General features: G+C 43.8%; 1 protein-coding gene across 1 annotated transcript in view; it reads left to right on the top strand.

The window, feature by feature from the left end:
• The first annotated feature begins 260 nt into the window (after window positions 1–260).
• LOC100762675 (guanine nucleotide-binding protein subunit alpha-14) overlaps window positions 261–26722 on the top strand; it is a 151620-nt gene continuing 125158 nt past the window's right edge. Inside the window, exon 1 of the mRNA XM_027406580.2 lies at window positions 261–384. Within this exon, the coding sequence (XP_027262381.1) occupies window positions 261–384 (124 nt within the window). The remainder of the gene's footprint in view (window positions 385–26722) is intronic.

The raw sequence follows: 26722 nt of genomic DNA, 5'->3' as shown, positions 1-26722 counted from the left end.
GGAGACAGCGCGGCTCACACAGCCCAGCTCGCTCTTTCTCTTCCGCAGGAGCGCAGGGCTGGGCGCCTGATCCGGGACCGAACGAGCGCTCCGGCGGAACTGCCTTCGAAAAAGGTTAAAAAGCCAGGAGCTCCGGGCCTGTTACTTCTAACCGTAGTAGGTTCAGCTGTTTCCTCTCCAAACCCTTCGCCTGGCGCGGATTATCCGCGCGGCCCGGCGGTAAACGCGGGGTCCCTGTCGCCCCGTCGGAGTGGCAAACCATGGCTGGTTGCTGCTGTCTGTCTGCGGAGGAGAAAGAGTCGCAGCGCATCAGCGCGGAGATCGAACGGCAGCTTCGCCGCGACAAGAAGGACGCGCGCCGTGAGCTCAAGCTGCTGTTGCTGGGTGAGTGGCTGCGTTTATCCGGCGGGCAGCTCCGATGTTCGCGTCCCGGGGACTCGAGCAAGGCCGGTGGGGTGCTGTCCTTTCCCTCCCTCCCTCCGCGGCTCACAGATGCTGCCACCTCCGGGCTTAATTAGGCGCGGGTCTTTTTCACCTGGGGCTGGGTGACTTTCGACCCCAGACTCCCCACATCTCCGAGCAGGGCTGGGCTTCAGTCCTTGGGCTCTTGTCTGTTTTCCCCCTCGCACTGTCCCGTTCGCCTGTGAGCTCCCAGCAGCACGGGTGGTTGCTGTAGCACCCCAACCTGAGTTTGGGGAACCGCCTGGCATGCGGTTTAGGTTCTGCTCTCCTTGGGTTCTGATTGCAGGTGCTACCTGCAGCCCAGATTTTACCTGCCAGGTGAGGTCGTGTAGGAAGGCTCTGTCCTCACAGTAAGAACTGACAAAGAAAACTCTAGCAACCGACAAACTTGAGGAAAGAGAAAACCGAGCCACGGAAGTGAAGCCCCTACTGCTTGCTGTTCTCTCTTGAGACTGCAATGACTTCTGCCGGTGACCTCCTAGAGGCCACGGGAGAGAGCAGGCTTAACCCTCCCTTGGCCGACCCTTGTTCAACTTGGTACCTCTATCAGTGCCTCCGCGACTTTTCGAAGGTCTCTGTAGAAATGTTGCAAAAACGAAGAGTTTAAGGCGCGATTCATTCCCCAAGGCAAGCATCTGTCTCTTCTTGTCTATAATGTCCGTCAGTCCATCCACTGGTGAATACTGGCTTTTGTCCCATTTTTTTTCCCTAAACAGCTGTAAGCATTTCAACTTGTTTCCTCCATCTCTTACTGTGCTTAACTATCTTCAAGTAGTCACTTTTCAAGAACGACAAAAGAAAGACAGATTGACCTGGAGAGGCCTTTTAGTCAGTTCTGCCTTCACACCTGGGCAAGAACACCCTCTACTATGTAACCCCTACTCCTGGGTTTAAAGGACTTCCCTGGTCTGTACTCCCGGGTTTAAAGGGCCTGCCTGGTCTGTACTCCTGGGTTTAAAGGGCATATCCCCTGGTTTTCCTCAGACCCTTAAGTTCAAAGGGTTGACCACCAGATTTCCCACACCTGCCTCTCCTCTACCGCCAGAGGAAATTCCCTGTCTAAAGGACTCTTAGCTTACCATTAGGGTCTTCTCCGGGGAGGAGGAGAGACCTGACCCCAGAGGGATGCCCAAAGGGAGGCTGTTTGCTGAGGCTGGGAAGGAACTCAGGCCTGTGGCCTGGGGCCCACAGGTATACCTAAGAAGTTCCTAAGGGGGCAGATTATGGGGGGTGGGTGGGAAGGAACTCTGTATACCCCCTGGGGCCAGAGATGCTCATCCAGAATTAGGCTGAGCCTGGGAACTCTAGCTGAAACCTACAGGCTGTCATCAAGCATTGTTTGTCAAGTGGAGTACTGTGTCACAGTTTGTGGTTTGATTAATACTAAGGTAATTAATTATGCCTTCCTTCAACTTTATATGCATGCTTTTTCTTGTCAAGGGTAGACTAAACTCTAGTTCACTTTGAAATATTTAGATTCGTGTCAATGTGTGAAGTACTATTAAGACTATACCAAGAGCTGGACATATGCTGGCTCCTTGTTAGGCAAATTATGCTGTAAGCTGAGCCATACTGTATTGCTAATAGGCCTATTTGATACACTTAGACACACAAAGTAGAGAAGGAATGTTCAAGGGGATGTCTGTCATCTGCCTTAAAAGTCCCATTTAATCCATGTAACAAAACCCTCAGGCTGTTCTAGCCCTTTTCTACTTCTCCTGACCCCTTCTCTCAATCATTATGGTGGCAAATTTCCCGTTCAAGGTACAGCTCCAAATCCCATGGAGCTACCAGAGCCTTAAGGGTGGGCTTAAAAACCCAAGTTCTTTCTGTCTTTAGAGGGTTATGGCATAGACCAAGTCTCAAGCTAAAGGAACTGGCTGTGAGTCAAAAGATTGGGCAGTCAGGGAAGGGTATGTGCTATCCTGTCTGAAATCACTTGAAGTGGAAACGTCACCCGAGTTTCTACAGTGTCTGGATTAGATCATTCACTGGTCACGTGTCTCAGACCTGAAAGCCCCACTTCATATATGGGACTTTGGGATCCTGTGTGGAGTATGCTCTGAGAAGCCACAGGCTCTCACAATGATGAATGTGTCTGCAGCCGGGGGTGGTAAGGGTGTTTCTGAAGTGTACTGTGGAGGAGCAGAGTCCTGATTGGGCTCAGTAAAAGTCCAAGTCACTATACAGAATTGAGGGACACAAGTTGTCTGGTTACAGCTGGTGGCTGCAAGATGCTGGTGGAATGATTTTTCAACAGGAAGAAATGAAGACAATAAAGGGTAAAGTTGAATTTAGTAGTAAGTCCTTCTAATTGGGCAAAAGCAAATAGTTCTAATAACACTGGTGGAAAGTGATGGCATCATGTGTTCTGTTCACCAGTGGGGAGGTATAGCTTGGACTTGTGCCTCTGAGCCATGTGCCTGGGAGCTCACCATTCTTCGGGCCCCTGTGGTTGGAATGGGAAAGGAATGGACATTCCTCCGTACTGACATCCTTGCCAGACCACAGATGAAACCTCCCACTGCCTTGATGCAGAGGCTGGGGCTGGACCAAAGGAGTGTGGTGTTCTTAAAGACAGATGCACAGCCACAGGCCATTTTGCCTAAGAAGAAACCAAGACTTCCATGAAAGCTGTGGCTGCAGACAGGGTTGACTCATCAGCCCAGGTCAGTAGAGCTCAATGAACTCAGTCCAGAGATAGCAGCAGCAGTTCCTTAAGAAAGAAAGGACCAGGACCTGCTACACAGCTAGCTCCCTGCTGCTCCATCAGCTGCCACTGGGAAGCAGCCACCAGCTCTGACCAGGGCATCCTGGGCTGTGAGCTCCAGGGGATGCCCTTGTAGGTAGAGATGCAGTAGCCTTGAATCCCATACTGAGGCTGAGTGGCACCTTTGCTAGTCTTGAGGCTTTAAACCTAGGGGAAGAGGAGAACCACAGTTAGAAACAAATATGTTCTTTATGGACTGTGGCCTCTGTGGCTTGACACCCTTCTGTGACTTCACTTCTGTGACTCTTCACAACTGGCTTTCCTACTTTGCTGCCCCTAGCTTGGACCCTGCACTGGGCAGAGTTGGGGTGGTTTGCTGATGTAGGAATCCTCAGAGTAAAAGTAGGGTGCTGTCAAGGGGCTCTATCTTTGAGACCTCAACACCCCTTTCTACCTACCTCTGGGATCCTGGTCCCAGTAGCCTGGTCAAGCTCCTTCACAGGTCATCACTATCATTGTTACTTCAGCAGCCCTGTGAGGATTGTCCCCAGCTGGGGGGCCACTCCACTGCCCTGGGTCACCAAGGGTACCAAGGAGCTTGACAGGCCTCTGTTTGCCCCATTTCCTTTACCCCTTGCTTCTTACACAATCTGCCTTCAGCCAGGATGCACTGTCTAGTGGCTCTGGCTTGCTCTACACTCAGGCTGTTTCCTGCCATACACTCACTCTTATGATCCTGTGAAATGATCCTAACTGGAGACAGAACAGGTCTGGCTTGTAGCTTCCTGGTGGGATGGCAATATAGACTCATGTTAAATATTAGGTGTGTTGACAGAGCTTGTTCTCAGGATGTGAAATGTGAAGACAGCACTCCTAGGCCTCACTGCTTATGCTGACCCATATTCCACTCTACATCTGGGATGATTCGACACCCAGGATGGTTCCCCAGCTGCCTATAGGGTGAGCCACATGGTCAGGCCCCATCCTCATAGTCCACTCTTGGAGAGGGTGCTGGGCAGTGGCAGAAGCAGTGGCCTGGGAATAGAAGATGGGGTGGTTAACAGACAGTGTGGATTTTAAGGCACTTGGTGAATGGAAGTGGGTGATTGTGACTACAGAGGCCTGGACACAGATCCCAAGTTCCCTTTATCACAGGCCATGTTAGCTGTCAAGTGAGACAGCAGAGCTGCCTTACTGAGAAGAAATGCTCTCACCTAGAGAAGATGTTTGCCTTGCAGTGAGGGTCTGTGCAAAAGCTGGTCAGCTGAGCCATAGCCTAGCATGGCTTACAGGGGGTAGCTTACAGGGCTTCCCATTGCCATGTTCTTCTGTGTGCCAAGGTTTCTGGGACTTGTGTTCATGTGATTACAGTCTGATAATGGCCTGTGGCCACCTTCTAACATGCTCCTCCTGGGGAACTGAGGGCCTCCCTTGAGGTTCTCACTTTGGAGACCAGCCCACAGGCCAGCCTCCTGCTTCCTGAAGCTGGGACTGAAGCCTAGGGCTATGGGGCAGTTGCAGCATTTCAGGAACAGCAAAGGACATGTAGGCAGACTGAGTAAGCATTTCTGGGACTTCTTGCAATCACTGCAAGAATGTGTTCTGTGAGATGAATATACATGCATGGGCAGAACAGCACACAGCAGCTGGCTAGTACCTGCTGCCTTAGTCCCAGAGTGCTCATCTCTGACAGGGCACACGCTGAGCATCTGGCTGGACAACGCTGAGCCAGGGGAAATGGGGGCTCCCCTCTTTAAGAATGGACTCAAAGTTGGGTGGTAGTGACACATGTCTTTAATCCCAGCACTCAGGAGGCAGTGTCAGGGGGATTTCTGGGGATCGAGGTCAGCCTGGTCTGTAGAGAGAGTTCCAGGACAGCCAGGGCTATACAGAGAAACCCTGTCTCAGGGGGAAGAAAAGAACTCAAACAAGCTCAGGGATGAGTTTATTTAGTTTAAAGAAGGAGAGGACGAGGGAGGGAAAGGGTAGAGAGGGAAAGGAAAACCAGGATAGACAAATTATAAAACCTTAGCAGCTGCCCAGAGGAGAATGGAGGAAATAGGGGAAGCAGCCAGTTGTGTTTCAGCTGACATGGAGGTCAGACACAGGCAGACAAACCACCACAGGGTGGGAGGGGGAGGTTCTAGAGCAGTGGTTCTCAACCTTCCTAATGCTGTGACCCTTGAATACAGTTGCTCATCTTGTGGTGACCCTCCAACCATAAAATTACTTTTGTTGCTACTTTGTAACTGTAATTTTGCTGTTGTTATGAATCGTAATGTAAATCTCCGTGTCTTCTAATGGTCTTAGGCGACCCCTGTGAAAGGGCTGTCTGACCCAAAGCGGTGGCAAACCCCAAGTTGAGAACAGCTGCTCTGGACACAGTAAATGAACCCACAATATTGAGAAAAGAAGCTCAAACAGTTGAGGAGAACATGCTTCAAAAGAGAAAGAAAAGGCAAGTTATGCTTTCCTGAGTAATCAGAACAAGTGAACTGACTTACAAGCGGCACAGGGATTCTGGGAAGAAGGTGGCATCTCATCAAAGGGCTAATTATCCCACCCATCTCTGTAGTGTGGCTGAAGGTGAGCCTGCTTTCTTAGGAGCACATGAATTACCTTGGCCACATGAATTACCCAACCCAATTGAAATATTAGGTCTCCCTTCAGGCTGGCAATTCTATTCTTTTGACCAGGAGTTTGTTCCTGCTTTAACACCACATGGACGTGAGGAGTCTATAGGCATGACGTGATCACTCCATTTCACCCAAACAAAACATCTACACTTCATGTACATGGGAGGCAGATCCCAAGACAATGGCTCTCTGCATAAATGATCGTCTTATAGGGTTACTATTGCTTTGGTGAAATACCATGACCAAAGCAATTTGGGAAGGAAAGGAAAGGATTTATTTGTCTTACATTTCCATATTACTGCTCAGCATTGAAGGAAGTCAGGATAGGAACAGGGCAGGAACCTGGAGGCAGAGGCAGATGCAGAGGCCATGGAGGGTGTTGTTTACTGGCTTGCTCAGCCAGCCTTCTTATAGAACCCAGGACCACCAGATCAGGGATGGAACCACCTGTAAAGGTCCTGGCCCTTCCCTGTCAATCACTAATTAAGAAAATGCCTTACAGGCTTATGTACAGCCTGATCTTATGCAGGCATTTTTCTCAACTGAAGCTCTTTCCTCTCAAATGACTCTTGCCTGGTCAAGTTGACAGAAACTAATTATATAAAACCAGCTAAAATGATGACAGAGTTTTCAGCTCTATGTTTTTTAATCTTTGTAGAATGAACATGAATTGCATGGCAGCAAATTTCTGAGAAAAAGTAAAGCAACCAAACACCACCATTGATAGGTAGTATTGCCAGTACCAAAAACTTTGTTTCTAGACAATAGCAATTAAATGAAAGAATGGTCTTCATTTGATGTTAGAATTCTGTGAGGCTTGGTGAAGGGTTGCTTAGAAACTGAGTTGAGTGTTTCCAGTCACCCTGACTGCTAAACTTGAACATAGACTTCATCTTGGAACTTTCTGGAAGGAAGGGGATGTGGTACTTAACTTAAATCAATTCTTCTGGTAGGGCCACCATGATGAAGTACTACATCTTGGGAGGCTTAGGCAATGGGAATTGATTTTCTTCCAGGTCCACAGGTCAAGGTGCAGGCAGGTTTGTTTAATCTTGAGGCTTTTCACTTTGGCTTGTAGATAGGAGCCTTGCCATGTCCTCCCGTGGCCTTTCAGCCAGGCATGTTCATTCCTGGTGTTTTCTCTTCCTCCCACAGGGAGTCTAGTCCTTGTAGATTGGACTTTAAAGGCCTTGTTTTATATGAGTCATCTTTTTAAAGACCTTATTTCCAGGTACAGTTATTCTCTAACGTATTGGTGGTTGAGACTTAAACAAATAAATGTTGACAGGAGGGTATAATTCAGCCCACAATATCCACATGAGGTGGGAAGATACACCCTATTGCTGCTGCCACTGCCCGTGAATTCCCTTCCTAGCCCTCTTCGCTCAGGTACAGCACAGAACAGCATTTCAGGACAAGTCAGAGTGAAGCTAAGTTAATGAGTTTATTAAGTAGAGACATGGGATAATACATGCTTCAGACCGAAGTTCAAAAGGAAGAGGAGGTCACAGTCACTTGTTATTACTGTGATAAAATGTTCTGACAACAGCAATGTCAGAAAGGAAGGGTTCATTTGGCTCATGGTTCCATTGTGGTGGGCAAATTCCAGTGACAGGAGCATGAGGAGCTGGTCACATTGCATCCACGGTCCATCAGCTCCATGTAGAGTGAAGGCCGCCTGTGCTCAGCTCCATGTAGAGTGGTGACCACCTGTGCTCAGCTCCATGCAGAGTGATGGCCACCTGTGCTCAGCTCCATGTAGAGTGATGACCACCTGTGCTCAGCTCCATGTAGAGTGATGACCACCTGTGCTCAGCTCCATGGAGAGTGATGGCCGCCTGTGCTCAGCTCCATGGAGAGTGGTGACCACCTGTGCTCAGCTTCATGTAGAGTGATGATCACCTGTGCTCAGTCAGTTTCACGCAGAGTGACAGCCAACTGTGCTCAGTCAGCTTCGTGCAGTGACCTATACATAATTCCTCAAAGATGTCCCAGATCCTGTCAAATTAACAATAACACCACAACAGGTCTTAAAAAAAAAAAAAAAAAGGACACTGTACAACTCAAACATGGGCAATTTACAAGGTTTAAGCCACATTTTAAAATGAAGTAGAAAAATGTATGTTGGTTTATTTCTCCTTGCTTAAAGGATTTCCTAACTGTGGAAAAGGTGGCTTACAATTAAAATCCCATGTGGGAGATGGAAGCAGAAGAATCAATATTGGAGACTCTGTAGTAAGTTGGATGGGCTACAGAGTCCCTGTTTTAAAATTAAATTAAATTACATTTACAAATTAAGAAAAATTCTTTTTGTTAATGAGGGTGGTTTTATAAGGTTTATTGTTTGGGTTTAGGGAAGAGAGAGGAGTCGTGATACAGCTAAGATGTGCGGCCTGGGCCTGAACATTCTGGCCCCAGCCCTAAGTAAGCATGGCCTGTTGTTCTAACATCTTTGCTGGAGATGTCATTAGGAAGGCTAGCACTATCTCTGTAGGAAATTCTGATGTTATCAGTTGTGTTGATGGCCTTGAATCTTGGCCAGTAGAAACAAAAACTAGATCATGGGGTGAGAGGCTTCTTTCTATCCTGTGTCCTCGAAGTCTCCATGTCTTTCTGTCTTGCCCTGGTAACATTGTAGGAGCTGAAAATGTAGTCTAGACAGCGGCTTCCAAACCGTGGCTCTGCCATTTCTTGCCTGTGAATGTGACCTTTAATCTCTGTCTGGCACACTGGGTACAGTGATCGCTTGTTGATCCATCTTTTGGTATTTTTTTAGGCATCAGGGAGGTGACATCTCCCATTTCAGCTGACCAGTTACTGGTTGCATAGTGGTTTGTTTAAAATTTCCAAGTAGTATTTTAACAGGGACACTTTGCTTTTCATTTCTTTCAGTGTTTCCTAGACTGTAAATTGATTTTGGTCATTTTCCCTAATTATACTAATTAATAGAAAGTCTGGATCCAAACAGGTTTTATTGGATCAGATAAAACAAAATCTCCCCTTAAAACTAAGTGTGGTGTTTCTGGGTAGGAGAGCACTAGAGACAATGCTGCATGGTGCTTTCTCTGTAGAGGTGATAGTTTTCTGAAAAAGAAAAGAAACATGACAGCAAGCATCCCCTCATTTCCTAATTTTAAGCTTAGTCTGGCAGATTTCTCCAGAGTACCAGGCCTGGCACTCAGTACAAGGAACCTTTTCTCAAGGAACTGCATGGGAAGATTGTCACAAAAGCCTAATGTCACAAAAGCAGAGTAGGAAAGAGCAGAGGTTACTCTGGAGGGGCTTCATGATGCATGGACCATAGAATGGTTGTGACAGGCTGTTCACAAGCTAAGTCTTGGCTGGTCCACAAGCCAGGGAGAGAGCACAAACTATCAACGGAAATTGGTGTGGACAGTGGATGGCATTCTCAGGATCTGGGATAATATGCATGACCCTTTGGGCAGGATTTCATTGAGCTTTTATGCTTTAAGTCTTCATCAGAGTGTTGTGCTCACTATAAAATAGATGTTAATAGGAAGATGATTAGTAGTTTTAGGTCAAAATATGCTTCAAAAGATAGTGTGGTTCTCTCTGTACCTGCAATAAATGAGCCTCACCCACCAGATAGACGACCCACTTCCATCCATAGCATATCAGTCCCTAAAGACGTCTTAAGGGGCAAAGGCAGGTACCCATCTTCCTTCTGTCTGTCCAGGACAGCCTTTTGACTTTTCACACTGTACTTTTCAAGCAAACTCTTTTGAGGTATTTTACATGCAGTAAAAACTACCAAGTCTGCTTCTACTTCACCAGCTGCTGGATGAAGGCTATAGGATGGCATATAAGTTAGTCATCAATCTCATTATTGGGGAGGGCATTTGATATAGCCTCTCCTCTGTTGCTTAGATTGTTAGCTGGTGTCATCTTTGTAGATCCCCAGACATTTCCCTAGTGCCTGTTTCTCTGTAAACCAAAAATGTCTCCCTCTATTATGGTATCTCCATTCTTGTTATCATCTATTCTTCCCCTGACTCAACCACACCCACAACTTATCACTGAACTGAACTGGAACCCAGATGCAGAGAAGGACGAGTGAAGAGCAAAGGGGTCCAGACCAGGCTGGTGAAACCCACAGAAACAGCTGACCTGAACATCGGGGAACTCTTGTTTCCCAGACTGATAGCTGGGATACCAGCATGGCACTGATCCAGACCCCAGGAACATGGGTTTCTGTGAGGAAACCTCAGAAATCTACGGGATTTCTGCTGTAGTAGTTCAGTACTTATCCCTAGCATAGGTGTGGACTTTGGGAGCCCATTTCATATAGAGGAATACTCTCTGAGCGAAGAAACACAGGGGTGGGCCTAGGCCCTATCCCAAAGGGTATGATAGACTCTGATGACCCCCTATGGAAGGCCTCACCAGGGGGAGCAGAAAGGATATGTGATAGATAGGGTTTTAGTTGGAGGGGGGTGGTAGGGGAGGGTGAAGGGAACTGGGATTGTCACGTAAAACAATCCTGTTTCTAATTCAAATAAAAAAGTTGAAAAAAATAAAACCTACCAAGTCTAGATGTACAGATGGCAAACATGAGAATTGTATAAACACAGGCATAAACATAATCTAAAACATTTTCTCCATCCCTAAACGTTTCCCTTGCCCCTTTGTAGTTATTCTCCGCCCCCAAATCATTTATTTTTTACTTTTTATATGGAAACATTTTTCAATGTCTGAAAGACACAATGTAAGAATTCAAGGGGCCGAAGGAGATGTCTTACTGGGTAAGCAAGAAGACCTGAGTTCAGATCTCGAGTACCCACATAGAAGCTAGGCATGGTTACCTGTGCACATAACCTCAGTACTGTGGGACAAAGACAGATGGATCCTGACAGCTCATTAGCCTGTCAGCCTAGCCAAAAGAGTGGGCCAGGTCAACTGGGGGACCCTGTCTCAAAAATAAAGCAAAGATTGCTAGAGTAAGATATTTGACATTTCTCCAGGGTCTGTATGTGCATGCACCTGCACCAGCATGTGTACACACACACACACACACACACACACACACACAATGAATTTACAAACTATTTGGGTAGATTACTTTCCTAATTCACTTGCTATATAACTTGTACCTCTTTTTGTTCTTATTTGTGCATTTTCTCCACTTTTCGGAGAGAATGTGTTAAATGCACTGTAGCCTTACCTCTAACTTCATCTATCCATTCTTCCTAAATCAGGACAAATCTTACATGAGCACAGTTCATTTGTGAAACTTTAGTAAGTTTAACCATGGCAGGATATTTGTGTCTAGTCTGTTTCTTGTATCCTTGATTTGTGAGTCAGCCCAGCAATGTCCCAAGAGGCATTGCCTTATTCCAAGCCCAAAGCCCAGTGTCAGCTTAGATATCACATTTGATTCTCATGCCTTTTTGTTTCTTTAACTAGAACATTTTAAGTCTCTCATGACATTGGAGTTTTGAAGAACACACCCCTCTTGCCCTTCTTCAAACCAAGCATCCCTTATTCAGGCTTTATCTGATTCTCTTATGACTATAGTCCAGCTAGCCATTCATGGCTAGAACACCTTTCAGAGGAACTTACATCTGAGTTACAAGGAGGCTATTTGCTTCTCATTGATGCCTTTAACTTTGACTACCTGGTCAAGATGGTGCTAATCTAACCTCTTGAATCACTCTGTTCCTTCTCAAAATGTCCTTCTTAGTAAACATTCTTTTCCAGGCCTTGCACGTTAAGCAACATGCTCAAACCAAAAATATTCTCAATTTACTTATCACTTTTTTATTCTTAGCTGATCAATTCTATTATTTAATGCCTGTAAAATTATCTCCCATCTCCAGGAGTCTCTCATTGTTCACGGGTGGGCACTTGGCATGCTGCTAAAGAGACTTCCCATTACCTCTTTTTACTTACTTCTGTCTTCCTTCATTTATTTATTATAATGTGGGATCATTTGGTTCTCAGGTGTACAAGATTTGTGCAATGAGATCCCTTCCAAGCTGGCCTTTTGTGGCATGGTCACATGCCAACATTATTTTCTTGGTTCTGTTCTTCCTGGCACAACAAGATCTTCCAAGTTCAACTCATGCCCATTCTGTTAGCCACTTGCCACTTCCAAAAGGACCTTGATTACTCCTATAGAAAACCTCACCTTATTTTCAGATGCTTAAGGACTTGAGACAAAAATAATCATGTCTAATACCAAAATCCTGAAGAGTAAAGTTTTTAAGCCATGCCACTAGGAGATGAAATTTTTGAAACTTTCATGAGTCTTAAACTGTGAGTAGATACAAAATAGGAAGGACCACCAGTGGAGTTGCAAAAAGCCACAAAAATTATCTTATTTTTCAACCCTCTACCTTAAAATATACTTTCCTGGCTGGAGAGAAGGCTCAGTGGGAGAAACTCTTGGTGTGCAAGCATGAGGACCTGAGTTTGAATCTGCAGACCTAGTAAAGGAGGCCATGACAGTTCATGTGTCTGCAATCCCAGTGCTCCTGCAGGATGGCAGTGACAGGAGAGTCTGTAAAAGCCTTGAGGCCGAATAGCCTGGCATATGCTGCAGTGAACAAGAGGCTGCCTCAGGCATGGTGTAAGGTGAAGGTCAATAGCTGCTGTTACCTTCCAATATCCTTGTGTGCACTACCTGTACTATATCACACACACACACACACACACACACACACACACACACACACACACACGAGAAAGACCCTAGTTTTCAAGGATGCCTCCTAATCTATATAATAGTTTGCCTTATCTGTGCCCCTGTTACCTTTTGAATCACAAAGGAAAGCTATTATAAGAATTCCCCTCTGTGACATGCAGGGGGGTAGGAAAGCAGGGAAGATGGATTCCAAGACCTCTGTAGCAAAGACACCACGCTCCAAAGATGAGACTGGAATTCAACCTCTCAGAACTGAACCCAGATTTGAAGCATGAAGATTGGCAAAGGGCACTGGCCAGGATGCTTGGTGTGGATGGCCTTTCTCTGCCACCACCATCCTTCCTGAGTGGCAGAGTCCTCTGGGTTTACTTCCTTGCCCTGTGGGAGTTGAAGGCACAAGGGGCACCTCTGGCAGGGTGCCCTCTGGAACCCTTAGTTTTGACACATGGCTGTTGCCAGTGTGTATGGTCCAAAGTAGGGCTTCCTATGAGCTAGGTAGCTTGACTGTGCACACTGTCAGAGGAAGGAAGCTTGCTGTGGAATCCGAGGACTCTGAGGGAAGAAGAAGATGCAAAGGCTGGCGCCCTTACCTTCAGTATAGTGGCTGGCTGCCTGCTGGTGTGTAAATGAACTGTGCTGGCCAGGGCTCTTAGTTGCAGATCGTTTCAGCAGAAGAATAATATAGTACGAGGAAAGTAGAAAGCTGGGAGTTAATGAAAATTGGAGAGCAGAATCAGCAGAAAGGAAGGCTCTAAGAAAGGCTTGACATAGTGGGCCCTGCCATCAGGCCGGCCTGCCACTAACAGCCAGGTACTCTACACAAGACCTGTAGCTTTTTGGCAGTTCTGCACATCACCGGTGACCATTGCTGCATCCATGTATCACTTTTCAAAGCTACAGGCTATGATTGGACCCAACCACTAGGTTGCTAGGGGTAGGCTTGATGATTAGGATATGTTTTTGGAGTCAGCCTTGCTGGGTTCAACATCTAGGTTCCTTTACTGATGAACTGTTTGCATCCTTGAATTAATCTAATTTCCTCATCCATTAAATGGGAACAGCAAACACTCTAGGTGGATGGTATTATGAATAATTCAACAGAATGAGTCATTATTTTTATGATGTTTAGCTCCTGTCACATAGTGCTATTTACTTCTAGTGCTAGTTTCCCAAACCCGCTGGCACATGCCATTAAGATTCCAGTGGATCTCTGTGAGTCCAAGCCCATCCTCGTCAACATAATGAATTCTAGGCTAGCCATGGCTACACAATGAGACCCTGTCTCCAACAAAACAAAATAAAACTGCCACTGATTGAATAGCAGTGTGCTAGTCTTGGGCTTCTATCATAGGAAGAGACCTGAGACAGCTACCTTTTTTGGAATTCCCCTCCTGCTGCCAAAAGAAGGTGCCACCAAAAGTGGGTGCTTAGGCACTGTACAGCCCAAAATGATAATTGTCCAAAAACCAAGAAGTGAGACTTTCATAAAGGAAGAAGGAAGTCCTCTCTAAGTGGGCTGGTAAATGCAAACTGAAAGGAAAATCTGATAGAAACCATCGGACACCGGAAGCATAGAAGGGAAAGGAAGCAGATGTCTTCAAATCTGAAGGCACGGTTAACAGGGCTGCAGTCGTTTCTGGTGTTTCTTCTTTATTGTGTTTATTTTATGGGGATATAAACATGTCACACATGTATCCTGTTATCCCAGGAAACTCTCACAAGCCATTGCCAGCCCTGTCTCTGGCACTAAAGTTCGTCTCCAAAGTTTTGAAGCTGGGAGGCCAGGCCAGGCTGTCACAGCCTTACTGGATCTCTGTGCTCTCTCCCTGAGTCCTGCTGTCCATATTTGCCTTCCATGGTCTATCTTAAACTTAGATCATATTACATCAGTGCAATCCATGGTCTTAAAGTTGGAGTAAGTTTTCAATGCCTCAGAATGCAAATAGCATTGCCCTTTCTTTCTCTGGCTCACCGTCCTCAGGCCAACATTCACCAGCTTTCTGGTTTTGAACACCCTAGTTTTTGTTGTCATGTGTCTCTGAGTCTCTGAGGTTGGCTCTTTTTCTGTCTGGAACATTCTTTTCTGTTTTCCACCCCCACTCTAGTGCATTGACTGTTTCCTTTTTATCTTCCGCATCTCTGCTCAAAGTTCATCCCACAGCAGGGCCGGTCTTGGTCAGCAGCCTTTGCAGGCTTGGCTCCTAGATGCTTGATTCTGTTACCCAGTTCAGTTGCTTTCATCTTGAAACAGAGCTGCAGTTCCGCCACCCGCTAACTAGATTACAGATTCCTAAGACCAGAGCTGTCCTGTCTGGTTTCTGAATCCTTGCTATAAGGTAGCAACCGAGCACAGACAAGCTGTCATAATTTTCCATACATTTGAAACCTGTACATTTGGCTATAATATATCAAATATTTTTCAAGGAATACTTGTTGATAAGCCCATTGTACTGTTCTTTTTTTTTATCAACTTGACTCAAACCTAGACATATCTGGGAAGAGGGAATCTTAATTGAAAAAAAAAATGCCTCTGTAATAGTGGTCTATAGGTGTGTCTGATAGGGCCCAGCTACTATACAGTGCCACTCCTAGGCAGGTGGTCCTGGATTGTATGAGAAAGCAGGCTGGGTAAGTCACATGAGAATGCCAGGAATCAGCACCCCTGGTTTGACTGCATCAGTTTCTGTCTACAAGTTCCTGCCCCGCTTGAGTTCCTGCCCTGGCCTCACTCTGTGTTAGATTATTACCTGAAAGTATAAGATAAAACATCACTTTCCTCCCCAAGTTGCTTTTATTCACCATGTTTATCACAACAATAGAAACCCAAACTGGGATGCTATTTTATAGATAGAAAAAAATCAAGGCCTCATAACTGTTAAGGATCTTGTTGCTTAGTAATAAAACTAGGCCACATAACCTAATAAATTCATCTTGTTTTTAGTGTTTTTTCTTTTCCTGAATAATTTCTTAAGGACAAAGGAAAGGTATCAAAGATGCTTGATGCTTTCAGATTGTGAACACATGGGCATGGTCCCTGCTGGCACTTACCGTTAATAATAGTGAAACAGAAGCAACTTTAAGGATACGATGGCCAAGCAGGTTCCAATATACATAAAAAGGATATTTAACCCCAGCCCTTGGGAGGCAGGGGCAAGTGGATCCCTGTAAATTCAAAGCCACCTTGGTCTACAGAGTGAGTCCAGGACAGCCAGGGCTATGCAGAGAAATTCTGTCAAAAAAAAGGGGAGGGTATATTTAAGAAATCTATTGAGGTTGATTACTGTCATGGAAATTAACTTCTTATGTATTTTTCCCCACATATACCTGTTCACAGATTTTTGGGCAAGGTTAAGTTGATATCCATTCAGATATGGACAGTCAGAATGGGGCCCAGGGAGCCAAACCTCTCTGTTACCATCTCCCTTCCAGCATGTTCCTAAGAGTTAAGGAGTCTGTTACAAAAAGAATCATTATGAAGGGGACTAAACAATATTCTTGGAATTTGGTGGGGAGAGGCAATTAACAGCAAAGAGGAATGGGAAATGATAAGACCAGAGATTGAGAATTACAGCCAGGAAAAGAATTTGGCTAGTTCATGACCCTCTGCTTCTTAATGGAAAATGTCTTAGTGTTTTCCTGAAAAAGGTGGGACTCTGGGAATCTGGAAATGCATCCTGAACCCACACTCCCTCTGGTTCCCATCCTGCTGCCTGCTGGGGCAGGAGGGCCAACAGCTTATTTCTCTGCTGTTGGTGTTTATTCCTAGAAAAAAGCAACCCACTGTGCACTAGAAATGCAGCCATCTGTTACCACATGGTGGCAAACACTCTGAGATGCATCCTTGGGTATTTGCCAAAATTGCTTGGTCTAACCTGCTTCACAGTAGGTTGTGTGGTACAGCCTGTGGCTTCTCAGCTGTGAATCCATATGGTAAGCCAGTACCCTGAATATTATAGATAGCAGCAGTGCGTCTAAACATATTTAAATACATAAAGTAGAGTAGGATAGGCATCAATGTCAGCTCTAATATAAACTTGTAGGACTAATGTCACACAGGTAGCCCATTTGTGACTGAGAGACATTACTAATGTGTCTTCTGAGGGTAAGGAACTATGAGATGAATCATTGGTTTAACCCTAGAAATTTCATTTATTTTGTGTACAGAACAAGAGACTGAGTACTGGTTTATACCACAAATATGACATTTTCTCTGAACCTAGAGCCCTCCTTCACCTGTAAGATGAAATGTGACCTCATAGTCTTAGCAGTTCTGCCACCATGTTTTCTATCAGCAGTTCTCTACCTGTGACTTCCCAGGATCGGCAGTGCTGGCATTAGTACCTTGTGAGTCCTTGGCGGAAGTGCCAGCCTGCAGTTTGCATTGTGGATCATTGAATCAACTTTGAGAGGAGAGCTATCAATCCATGTATTAATAAGTCCTCTGGGTGAACCCCACACTTGCTAAGCTTATTTGAACTCTTCAGCTTGGAGCTCTTGAGCTGAACAGTCTCTGAGGGCCACTGGAATCCCAAAGCCAACCTTTCTATAGAACCCCAGGCACCAATGACTGATCTACCCAGGGAGATACTGTCTTGAAGTCGAAGCAATTTCCCCTTCATCTTCTTGATAAAGGGGCCTCAGAATCTAAGTGGGACATTTTGTTTTCTGAGACAGATTTTACTATGTTGTCCAGGCTGTCATCAAACTCATGATCTTGACTCTGCCTCCCAAGTTGAGATTATGGATCTGTGCCACTGAACTCCATGATACAGGCAACATATGGGGCTTTTTTTTGCCTTTGTCCAGCTGCCAGACAATGACCAAAAAGAAAAAGCAAGCACATATGTATGTTTGTAATCTTTGTTTCATCGAGGCACTCACATTTTGTGGCTACTTGAATTTTGATGTATGGCCCAGAAGATATGTTCTCGTAAGCTGCAATGTCTGTTGTAGCTCATAGACATTAGTTATTTTTTTCTAAAATGAATTTAGTGTTGCTAAGGAAGCATATTCTAGAATGAACTCTATCATCTATCTGCCTGTCTGTCTGTCTATCTATCTATCTATCTATCTATCACCTATCTACCATCTATCTTCTCTTTGAAAATCCACTTCCATGGACTTTTGGTTGGTTATTTCTAGGTGAAGAGTGAGATTCTTGGCATATATATTCTGCTTTTCTCAAAATCCAGTGGCTGGCAAATTATAATATTTTGTATGATTTTTAATGAATGCAAGGAAATGGTAAGATTCATTTACTCGAAAGGCCTTTTCTGTATTGCCATGTTAGTCACCATCACATGGTTCAGATGTGTCCATGGGTGTTCTCAGCCGGTCATGCATAAGGCCTTGAGGAACTCACCTATCTATAGGACTTTGTATTTGTTTCCCCGTGACTGTGGAATTGGGGCTATAAGATAATTGTACTACTAACCAAAATCATATAAACAAAGGTGATAAAGCATTTGTAGACACATCATCTAATCTTAACAACAGTGAGAGAGTACCTCTCAAACTACCCAAGCAGGGCTGCATACACAGAACAGCCTAGAGAGCAACCATCTAGAGACTCATGTTTCTGTAGCATCGTGTATCTATTGTTCACAAATGTGTCAGTCTTCTACTAATGGGAAAACCCCAAAAGCTTACTTCCTTAGTACAGTCTGCAAAACTTCTTCATGTGGTTTGGTGAGAAGGATCTGGAAGAGTGGGGAGGTGTCAAAGGACTGGGTCATCTCTGTGAATTGGAAGAAGAGCCCAGTTGAGTAGGCCAGGGCCAGCCTACACTTTCCCTCAGGTCTCCATGCTGAAGATGGTTTCATCTTCATGCTTCATGGTTTCTGTGGCAATGTTGATTCTAAGTTGTGTCCCTGCTAAGACACTGTTTTGTATAAAGATCTTAGAATTCAGAGCACAAGATTCTCTCTCTCTCTCTCTGTCTCTCCCTCCCTCCCTCCTTGCCTCCCTCCCTGACTTGTACCCCTCTCTCCCCCCTCTCTTTACTCCTCTAACCAGATAGTACAAATATAAAAACAGTGAAAATGCTCTGGTTATCGACACAGTATTTGATTCAATTAGATCTTTCTTGGTGCTGAAATTAGATTAGAGAAGAGGCCTGTCTGTTGTGCCATCAGCCCACTGAGATCTATCTCAAGTGGTCTTATCACACAGGACCTTAAAGAGTTGCTTTGTGGATTTGTACAGTATATAAAAGACTCTAGATTAGGAGAAACGGCATGTTCACGTTCCAACACATATTATCCAGTCTCTGCTGTCCAGACAACCATGGAGAAGTTACAGCTAGGCAATGGATGGGTCTAGGAGCAGCTTCACATGAGACCCTGAACTCTACAGGGAGGACAGTGCTGATCCCAGAGGCCCCAGTCACTCACCAGAGCTGAGTTTGAACACTGCTTCAGTTATATGTAGCTTTCCTCTTCTAAACTGGTTTATATGAAATCCCACCTGAGTGATACAAGGAATTCCTTCCAGAGCCAAAGATTTCTGTGGTCCTAGATGAACTAGACAGTTTACAAAAGAACACAGACCTGGGCTGAGCCTTGAAGAAAGAACAATTAGAAAACTCCAGATATATTACATGTCCAATATCTTGATGCTTGCTCATTTTGGATATACATTTATGTTTAATTGAGCCCAAGCCCCCAGGAATAAGATTAGATTTGGGAAATGTATTTCCTGTGTTTCTATAAATAATTTCCCTGGTGATTGTATATAGTAAGACTTTGCTATGTAATTAGAATTGTAGTTGAGAATTTTTTCAATTCTTCTATTGCTTTATTCTGAAATAACTTATTCAAACCAGAATCCACTTTTTTCTATAATAATTAACAGTGGCAATAGGACCATCTGATAAAGCTGTAAAGTTTATGTAGCCATTATTCCAGGCACCTGAACTAAATGGTACCATCTACTCTTCCCCATGCAAGTTTGAGATGCCACTAATGTATTCCTATCCATTCCACCTACAAGGAAACTGAGGCTCTGGGACCAGGCTCAATGCTCATGATAGAGCTGGGTTTTGAACCCACATGGCTTGACTTCAGAGCTCTGGTCTTGTTTACAGTCTTGTTTCTGTCTCCCACAACCAATATCTCACCAAAGTCTATGCAGTAAACTAGTCTCTACTGTACCCTCCATGCTGTCCTAGGCTGTTTTCCTCTACCGCTTTTCTCTATGCTATCTCCAACCCAGACTGGAGTTCACTCTCTACCCTGCCATCAGAGTAGCCTTTTAGAGATATAAGTGAGACTGCTGTTTTCCTGCTACAGAACTTTCTGTTTCTCTTTATTGCCCATGGGCACAGATCTGAAACCTGCACATAGTACTTGAGACCTTCTCTTTCTCCTCTGATGACCTCCCCACCCCCTCACCATTATCTCCAGGGGACTTAGCTTTGGCTCAGAACCTTTGTTGGAACTTTTAAACTCTCCCCTCTCAGCGTACTAGATTCTGCAATACCAATCCTTACTCCTACAATTCTTTCTTCTTAGTCCAAGCTAATGGACATCTATCAGAATGCATCTTAAATATCTATTCCTCTTAGAAGCTTTTGTTGATTCCCTCATTCAAATTAAGTCTCTGAGAATATCCTTTATGGGATCTTCTACATTAACAGAGCAGAACCATTCTGGGATAGGCTCTATTTACCACCCATCTCCCCTGCTACCATCAAACTTTTCGGGGAGAAGAGACTTTTTATTACCATAGATCTTCAATGCTTTGTATAGTGGCTGAACTCCATAAATACTTACACAATGAGATAAAATGTTGCCATTTGATGTTTCTAGTGTTGCAGAAGAGAAGGGGTATTTTGACTTATAAAAGTAGAGTAAGCATAGTGAGTTAAGGCACCATGTTAATAGAAGAAACACAAATCCATGACTGATTCTCCATTTGTATGGATGCAAACTTCCTTATGCACTGACACTGGATGACAAACTGATATTCCAGAGGGACCATTTATCGTTTGCATCTTGTTGCCTGGGTTATCAAATTTTCTTGATGCAGGAGTATGAACAGATGCCATGAACATGATGTTTATCTTTCAGCTTTAAAAGTGGCATAGGGAGACTAGATGTCACACAGATATCTATTACTTTCTCCTCCTCCAATACTGAAAATTTCATCCAGTCACTCCTAGTTAAAGACTAACTTTCAAAGCTTTCCTTGCTGTTAGAGGTAGCCGTGTAGCTAAGTTACAGACATCAAGATATCAATGGAATCAATATAGGCCATTTCCGAGTTGCTTCCTTAATAGGAAGTGATCCTTCCCTTCTAGGGAAGGGTAAGGTCTTAATAGTAGGAGCTGCAGCAGCTGTCTTTACCATGAGGAAGTAGGATATTGAAATGAGAAGGCAATGTTTGGAAAAGCCCATGTTTCTGATAACCATGAACTGGTCTGTTCGTGTCAGCCTAGCACCTATAATGGTGGAAGGCCTTTCTGGTCTGAGGTTGCTGTCTGTCAGCCTGGCAGCTTTCCCCAAAGCTCAGGGACATGGGGACTGCCTTCCTATTTCCTACTCTCTACCTTTCCTTATCTGGAGAAAGTTCCTGGGCCCGGAGGACTGACCTTACCTGAAAGCTGTCTGTAAGCCAGAATGCCTGATTTATATGTAGCATGACCCTTGTCACAGGGAGGCTAGAAGCCTTCCCTGCTGCACATATGGTAACTAAGACTTGTACTAGGAGCTTTGCTATAGGACCCTGCTGCCATTAACCCAGACTTAAGATAGGAACATTCCTCTTAATGCAAAGTAGGGTTTGTCCCCAGGTTTCCCAACCCTGTATATCCCCCATACTCTGGAATAAAACTGAGCTGCATCACTCAAGTCATCTCCTGGATGGTTGTCTCCATGTACCCACAGCCATCAGAAGCCTGTTCCCCACTTCTGCTCCCTCTACCCTCATAGACCAATGCACCAATGATCCCAAGGAAGAAACAGAGCCCCTCTATAAAGGTTTGGGCTCTTTTGTAATAGCAATTTGCCTGATATCTACTTAAAGATAGTATCCATTCAGCTGTGCTCTTAGATTATCAGTACTCAATATATCCATGAGTTCTCTCCAAATCACCAGGAATTCCAAGATACAAAAACCAACATCTAACATGGACCAGGGAAGTAGGGTCATATTCTTGGCTGTGGGCTACGTGGAGCAGGGCCTCTGATCCTCACATCATCCATTTAATCATGTACTTGCTGTTTTTCTGCAGTGCAGTTTTCAAGGATTTGAAACAGTTTCCTAGGAGCAAAGCAACATTTATAACTGCTTGTTTTAATTGATGTTGAATTTTAAATGGAAAAACATAAAAAATGAGTTTTTCTAAGCCCTTAAATGCCTATTTTTTTAACATTTAGTATTCTTTTTAAATCTATGGATTTCACTTAATTATTTGATCATTTTTCAATCTGCTTATAATATAATTAATGTCATTTAATAATTCACTGAATTAGTCAATAATTATTAAGGAATTGAAGGAATTATCAAATTCAATTAATAACTTTAAGGATTTAAGACATTGGTGCATTTTAAGAACTTCTGTATCTCCAAATATTTTAAAAATATTAATTTTATTAAGACATGGAGATATTTTTTGAAAAAAGGATCTAAGTGTTGTGGTGATGCCTAGTAGACCTTGCTCCTCTTTAACCTCTTTGGGGCTTGTGAAATTCAATCAACCAGAAAGAGATTTAAACCTTGACCCTGGAGTTAGGATTTAAGCCCATACATTTTCTTAAATCTCAAAACATCACTTATTTCTTCATTTCTCTTTTCCCCACTAATTTTCTCACTGCCAATTGTTATGTCTATTTGTCCTAGCAGTGTGTCTCTTTTACTTTCTGATTTGTGCTGGAGTCTCTTCATTCTATGTTTCTTAAGTACTCTTGGGACTATCATTTCTAACTCTTTTGCTAACACTTTAATTAATTTAATTTTGCTTTTAAAAAATCAGGATCTTCCCAGATGAGAATTATAAGCATGAGCTGTCATGTCAAGCCATTAACTTTAAAAAGAAAAAAATTAATTTCAGATTCAAGATATGAAAGATATAAGGTAATTTTTGAAATGCTTGCCTACCCAGGCTGAGTGCCCCCCTTTTCTCCAGAATATGTAGGAGCAGAAATGATTTAGATTTGAACTTTTCCCAGATTTGGAAATATATGCATGTATGTGATACTATAACTTGGTGGTAAAACCTGTCTTAACATTAAGGCATATTTATGTCCCATAGTTACCTCATGCACAAAGTCTGAAGGCATTTTGTGGGCATTGCCTTTAGACTGTGAAGTCAGGTGTCGCATTGTTCACTCGTGGCACTGTGTCATCGCTAAAGAAGTTTCCAAGTTTGGAACACTTTAAAATACTTTCAGACTTATTTATTTTTATGTGTTTTGCCTGCAAAAAAGGAGATCAAATCCCCTGGGACTGGAGTTATAGATGGATATGAACCACCACATACTCCAGGATCCAAACCCTGGCAAGAGCAACCCCTGCTGAGCCAGCTCTCCAAATCCCATTTTGGAACAGTTTTGATTTTGGGTTTTTGTATTAGGAATGGCCATCCTTTATTCTGCTTTGGCCATTTTGTATTTAAACCCATCTTCAGTCTGATATTCTATATACTCTATGCTTCTTCCCTTTCCTTTGAGCTTTTAGGCTATTTAAGAACAAATTAAAGAACAAGAGTAAACAGAGCGATTGAAATCTAAAACCTTGTCTGGCTTAGTGAAGCACTCATCTCCCAAGATACACCTCCAGCCCCAAAGCCTTTATCACAGAGCACAAGCCTTCTGGAAACTCTCCCACCAGCAAGCTTTCCATTCAAATGCTCTTCATTCTACAAGCCATTGACTCATACCTTTCAACATCTGCCATCTGCCTTCCCTTTGGAGATGTGGAGCTGAAGATAATTCATGCGTGAGAATACTGCTTAAACTTTCCCTGTCCACATTCAAATTGCCGTTCAATGTGCAAGTCTTTCTCCTTGCTTATCGTTAATATGTGTCTACATTAGGAGATTGGCAGGTGGGAGGAATAAGGAAGGGGCTTTGGTTGGTGTATGACACAGCACACCAGAATGAGATTAGACACTAAAGACAATGGCTGTCACTTCAGTACAGCCCAATAAGGCCGATTCTGTGTGTTCACCCAAGTGTGCACATGTATGCATGCATGTCTCCACAGATATTGTGAGATTACCACTCACGAAGTGATTTGAATTTGCTACTGGGATAGTTAATTCTACGACAATGTGATTATATCTTGGTGCTAAACCATAGAATGTCCAAAAACATGCCATCGAGACAAAGTGTATTTATTGGTTCAAAGTGTTCAACTTGAGCATGTGAAATTTGTGGGAAGTAATTTTTTTCTTGAAGGAGAATCATGTTTTCCAAAGCTGAAGTCTTTCTGCCTAAATTATGATAAGTGAGAAACTCAGATTGTATTGATTATACTATGAGATTCAATGGGGCTGTGTTAGAAATATTATTTATAATTCATATTTCTTCCAGAATTCTGAACATTCCCCTTGATACTGCTGCATCATCTGCTGAATGGATTGATTTTTCTGTTAGTGCCTTTAACTTCCAACCCCTGAAAGAGTTAGGTGTCATCTAAGCTCTCTGGGTAAGTTGCCAGAACACTTTGGTACAAGTCCCAGCATGGCTTCTAATTTGCAGTAATCTTTGGCAAATCAAGAGATCCACTCCTCATCAGTAAACTGAGGAGATAAGATTCAGCTGTCTTTATTAAGGCTGTCCTGAGTTTCCATGGTAACTCTCCAGTGATAGCGGAAGCTCATTTGAGGGGCTGATGACTCTTGCCTCCCCTCCTCCCGCACAACAGAGGAAATAGATCAGGTTGCTGTTTTAGGTGACCAGTGGCAAAAGCCCAAGTCCTTCATATTCCCTTGCTCACTAACAGTGTTTCAATTTCTCACAGGGCACAGTCTTCATAAGCTCACCACTCTCAGTGCATCAAAACAGATTTCCTGGGGACAGAAGTGAACTGGAAGTCAGACTAGTACTTGTGATTTTAGAAATCCTGTCAACATAAATGACTTACCATTACTAAGAAGTCTTCTGGCCTTCAATTTTAAACAGCTGAATAAGAACAACAGCACTGAACTTATGTAGTATTGACAAAAGCCTGTAATGGCCTTCTAACATTTGGTATCTAAGAATTCATTTCATCCTTACAAGTTCCCGAGGTATGGGTTACACTTTTCCATTTTGCTGATGAGAAAATCAAAATAAAGAAGGATTAAAGATCTGGCCACAGTCACACTCAGTGTGGAGCCGGTTGTTAGAGATTTCTTGCTGTCCTTTCTCACTGCTGCTCATGCTGAAGTGTTCCCACCTAGGGGTGCTGAAGTGTTCACACCAACGGTGCTGAAGTGTTCACACCAACAGTGCTGAAGTGTTCACACCAAGGATTCCAGGGCTTGGGATGGACAGGGCACAAAAAGAGAGTGAAGACCAGGGTCTGGAATGTGCTTCAGGGTCTAACATGGTAGTTCACCAGAACTTTGAAGGTTGTTTAATTTCCCCAAACTTATGCAAACCAATAAAAGCAGAATGTAAGCTGAAAATAGAAGCTATGCATATTATTAACATATTTGAAGTAGCTGAATGCTTAAAGGTTTAAAAAGTAATGGATGAAGTTTATTTCAATATTTTACCAAATATATTTAAATATATCAAAATGTATATTCTATAATAAAATTTGTCAGTGAGAGATCATCTTTTGTTTTTTTAAAACAGTATTGGAAATTGAGCCCAGGGCCTCACAAATGCACTACCACTGGCCTATATCTCCAGCCTTTTTTGCATTTTTTATTTTTAAAATTTGAAAAAGAAATTATTTTTTTTTCTCTGCATGCATGGCTGTGCACCATATGCCTGCATTATCTATAGAGGCCAGAAGAGGGCATCAGATCCTCTGGAACTAGAGTTTAAAATGGTTGTGAGCGGCCATTTGGGTGATTGGAATTGAACCCAGGTCCTCTGGAAGAGCAGCCAATGCTCTTAACCTCTGAAGCATCTCTATTTCTCCAGCACCCTGGATTTTTTTTTATTTTGAGGAAGGTTGTCACTAACTTGTCCTACCTATCCCTGAGTGTACTCTGTAGTCTGAACAGGATTCGAACTTGTGATCCTCCCACCTTAGTCTCCTGAGTAGGTGGAGTCAAAAACCTGCAACACCAGGCCCAGTTCAGACTATCTTCTATATTCCTGTTTCCAGGATATATAAGGTCTCTGAAATCTGCTGTGTTTTATACTTACAGCATGTCCAAGTGCAGACCCCTAATAGCTCACATATCTATAGCTTACCATATTGGGTGGCTCTGCAACTTGTAGACACGGTGACATTTAAAATCCCTGCTTAGCTCTACCACTCAGTGCTGTGAGCAGCTGTATTCAGTAGGTGCTTTGCTGCATGGCTAGTTCATTTCTGCTTCAGCAACACAGAGAATTCCTTCTAAGGTAACAATTTAGTGATGAAATGATTCCCTAAGACACTGGAGTGCTGAGATAATGTATTCAAGACAGAGGAAGGTTTTTCAGATGAGCACAATGAATTAGAACCATTTATCCTTTAAGCATCTGGGATCTCACTGTGGCCTGGGTCCTGATCTGCACCCCCCCCCCCACCGGCTCAGAAATGTCTGTTGTCATGGTGCTGGTGCTTCAGTGTGACGGTGAAGAGAGATGCAGAGTGGACTTTCAGGTAGGGAAATCTGTGAGCAAATATAAATATTTCCCGTACTGCCGAAAGATCTTAGGTCTGTGCTTGGAAAGTACTGTTACTGAGGTGAGCCATCAGCTGCTAATTGGCATGCCTGCGTTAGTTATTAAGTATTGAAGTGGCCTCTTGGTGAAAAGCCATTGGTCTGAGTGCCACTTCCTCCTCTTGTTGCTAACTGAGCCATGGGGCCTACCCTGGGCACACTCCAGGCCTTTCTCTGCTTAGCACTTACCTTCCCTGGTGGTGGTCCAGCCATCATCATGTTCTGATTGGTCAGTGCCCAGACCACATTGTTAAATCTTTTGAGTATTACCCACGTTCTATCCGTGAGTAGACTCTAACCATGCTATGTGAAGTTGGAAAGACTGGTCTTCACACACTTTTGGATAGTTTCATCTCAACTAACACAAGTCATCTGAGAGGAGGGAACCTCAATTAAGAAAATGCCTCCATAAGATCAGGCTGTAGGCAAGCCTTTAA

This window comes from Cricetulus griseus, chromosome 3 (genome assembly GCF_003668045.3).
Source record: "Cricetulus griseus strain 17A/GY chromosome 3, alternate assembly CriGri-PICRH-1.0, whole genome shotgun sequence".
NCBI classification, from domain to species: Eukaryota; Metazoa; Chordata; class Mammalia; order Rodentia; family Cricetidae; genus Cricetulus; species Cricetulus griseus.
The sequence above is the reverse complement of the archived record's forward strand: the minus strand, read 5'-3'. Positions and strand labels throughout refer to the sequence as shown.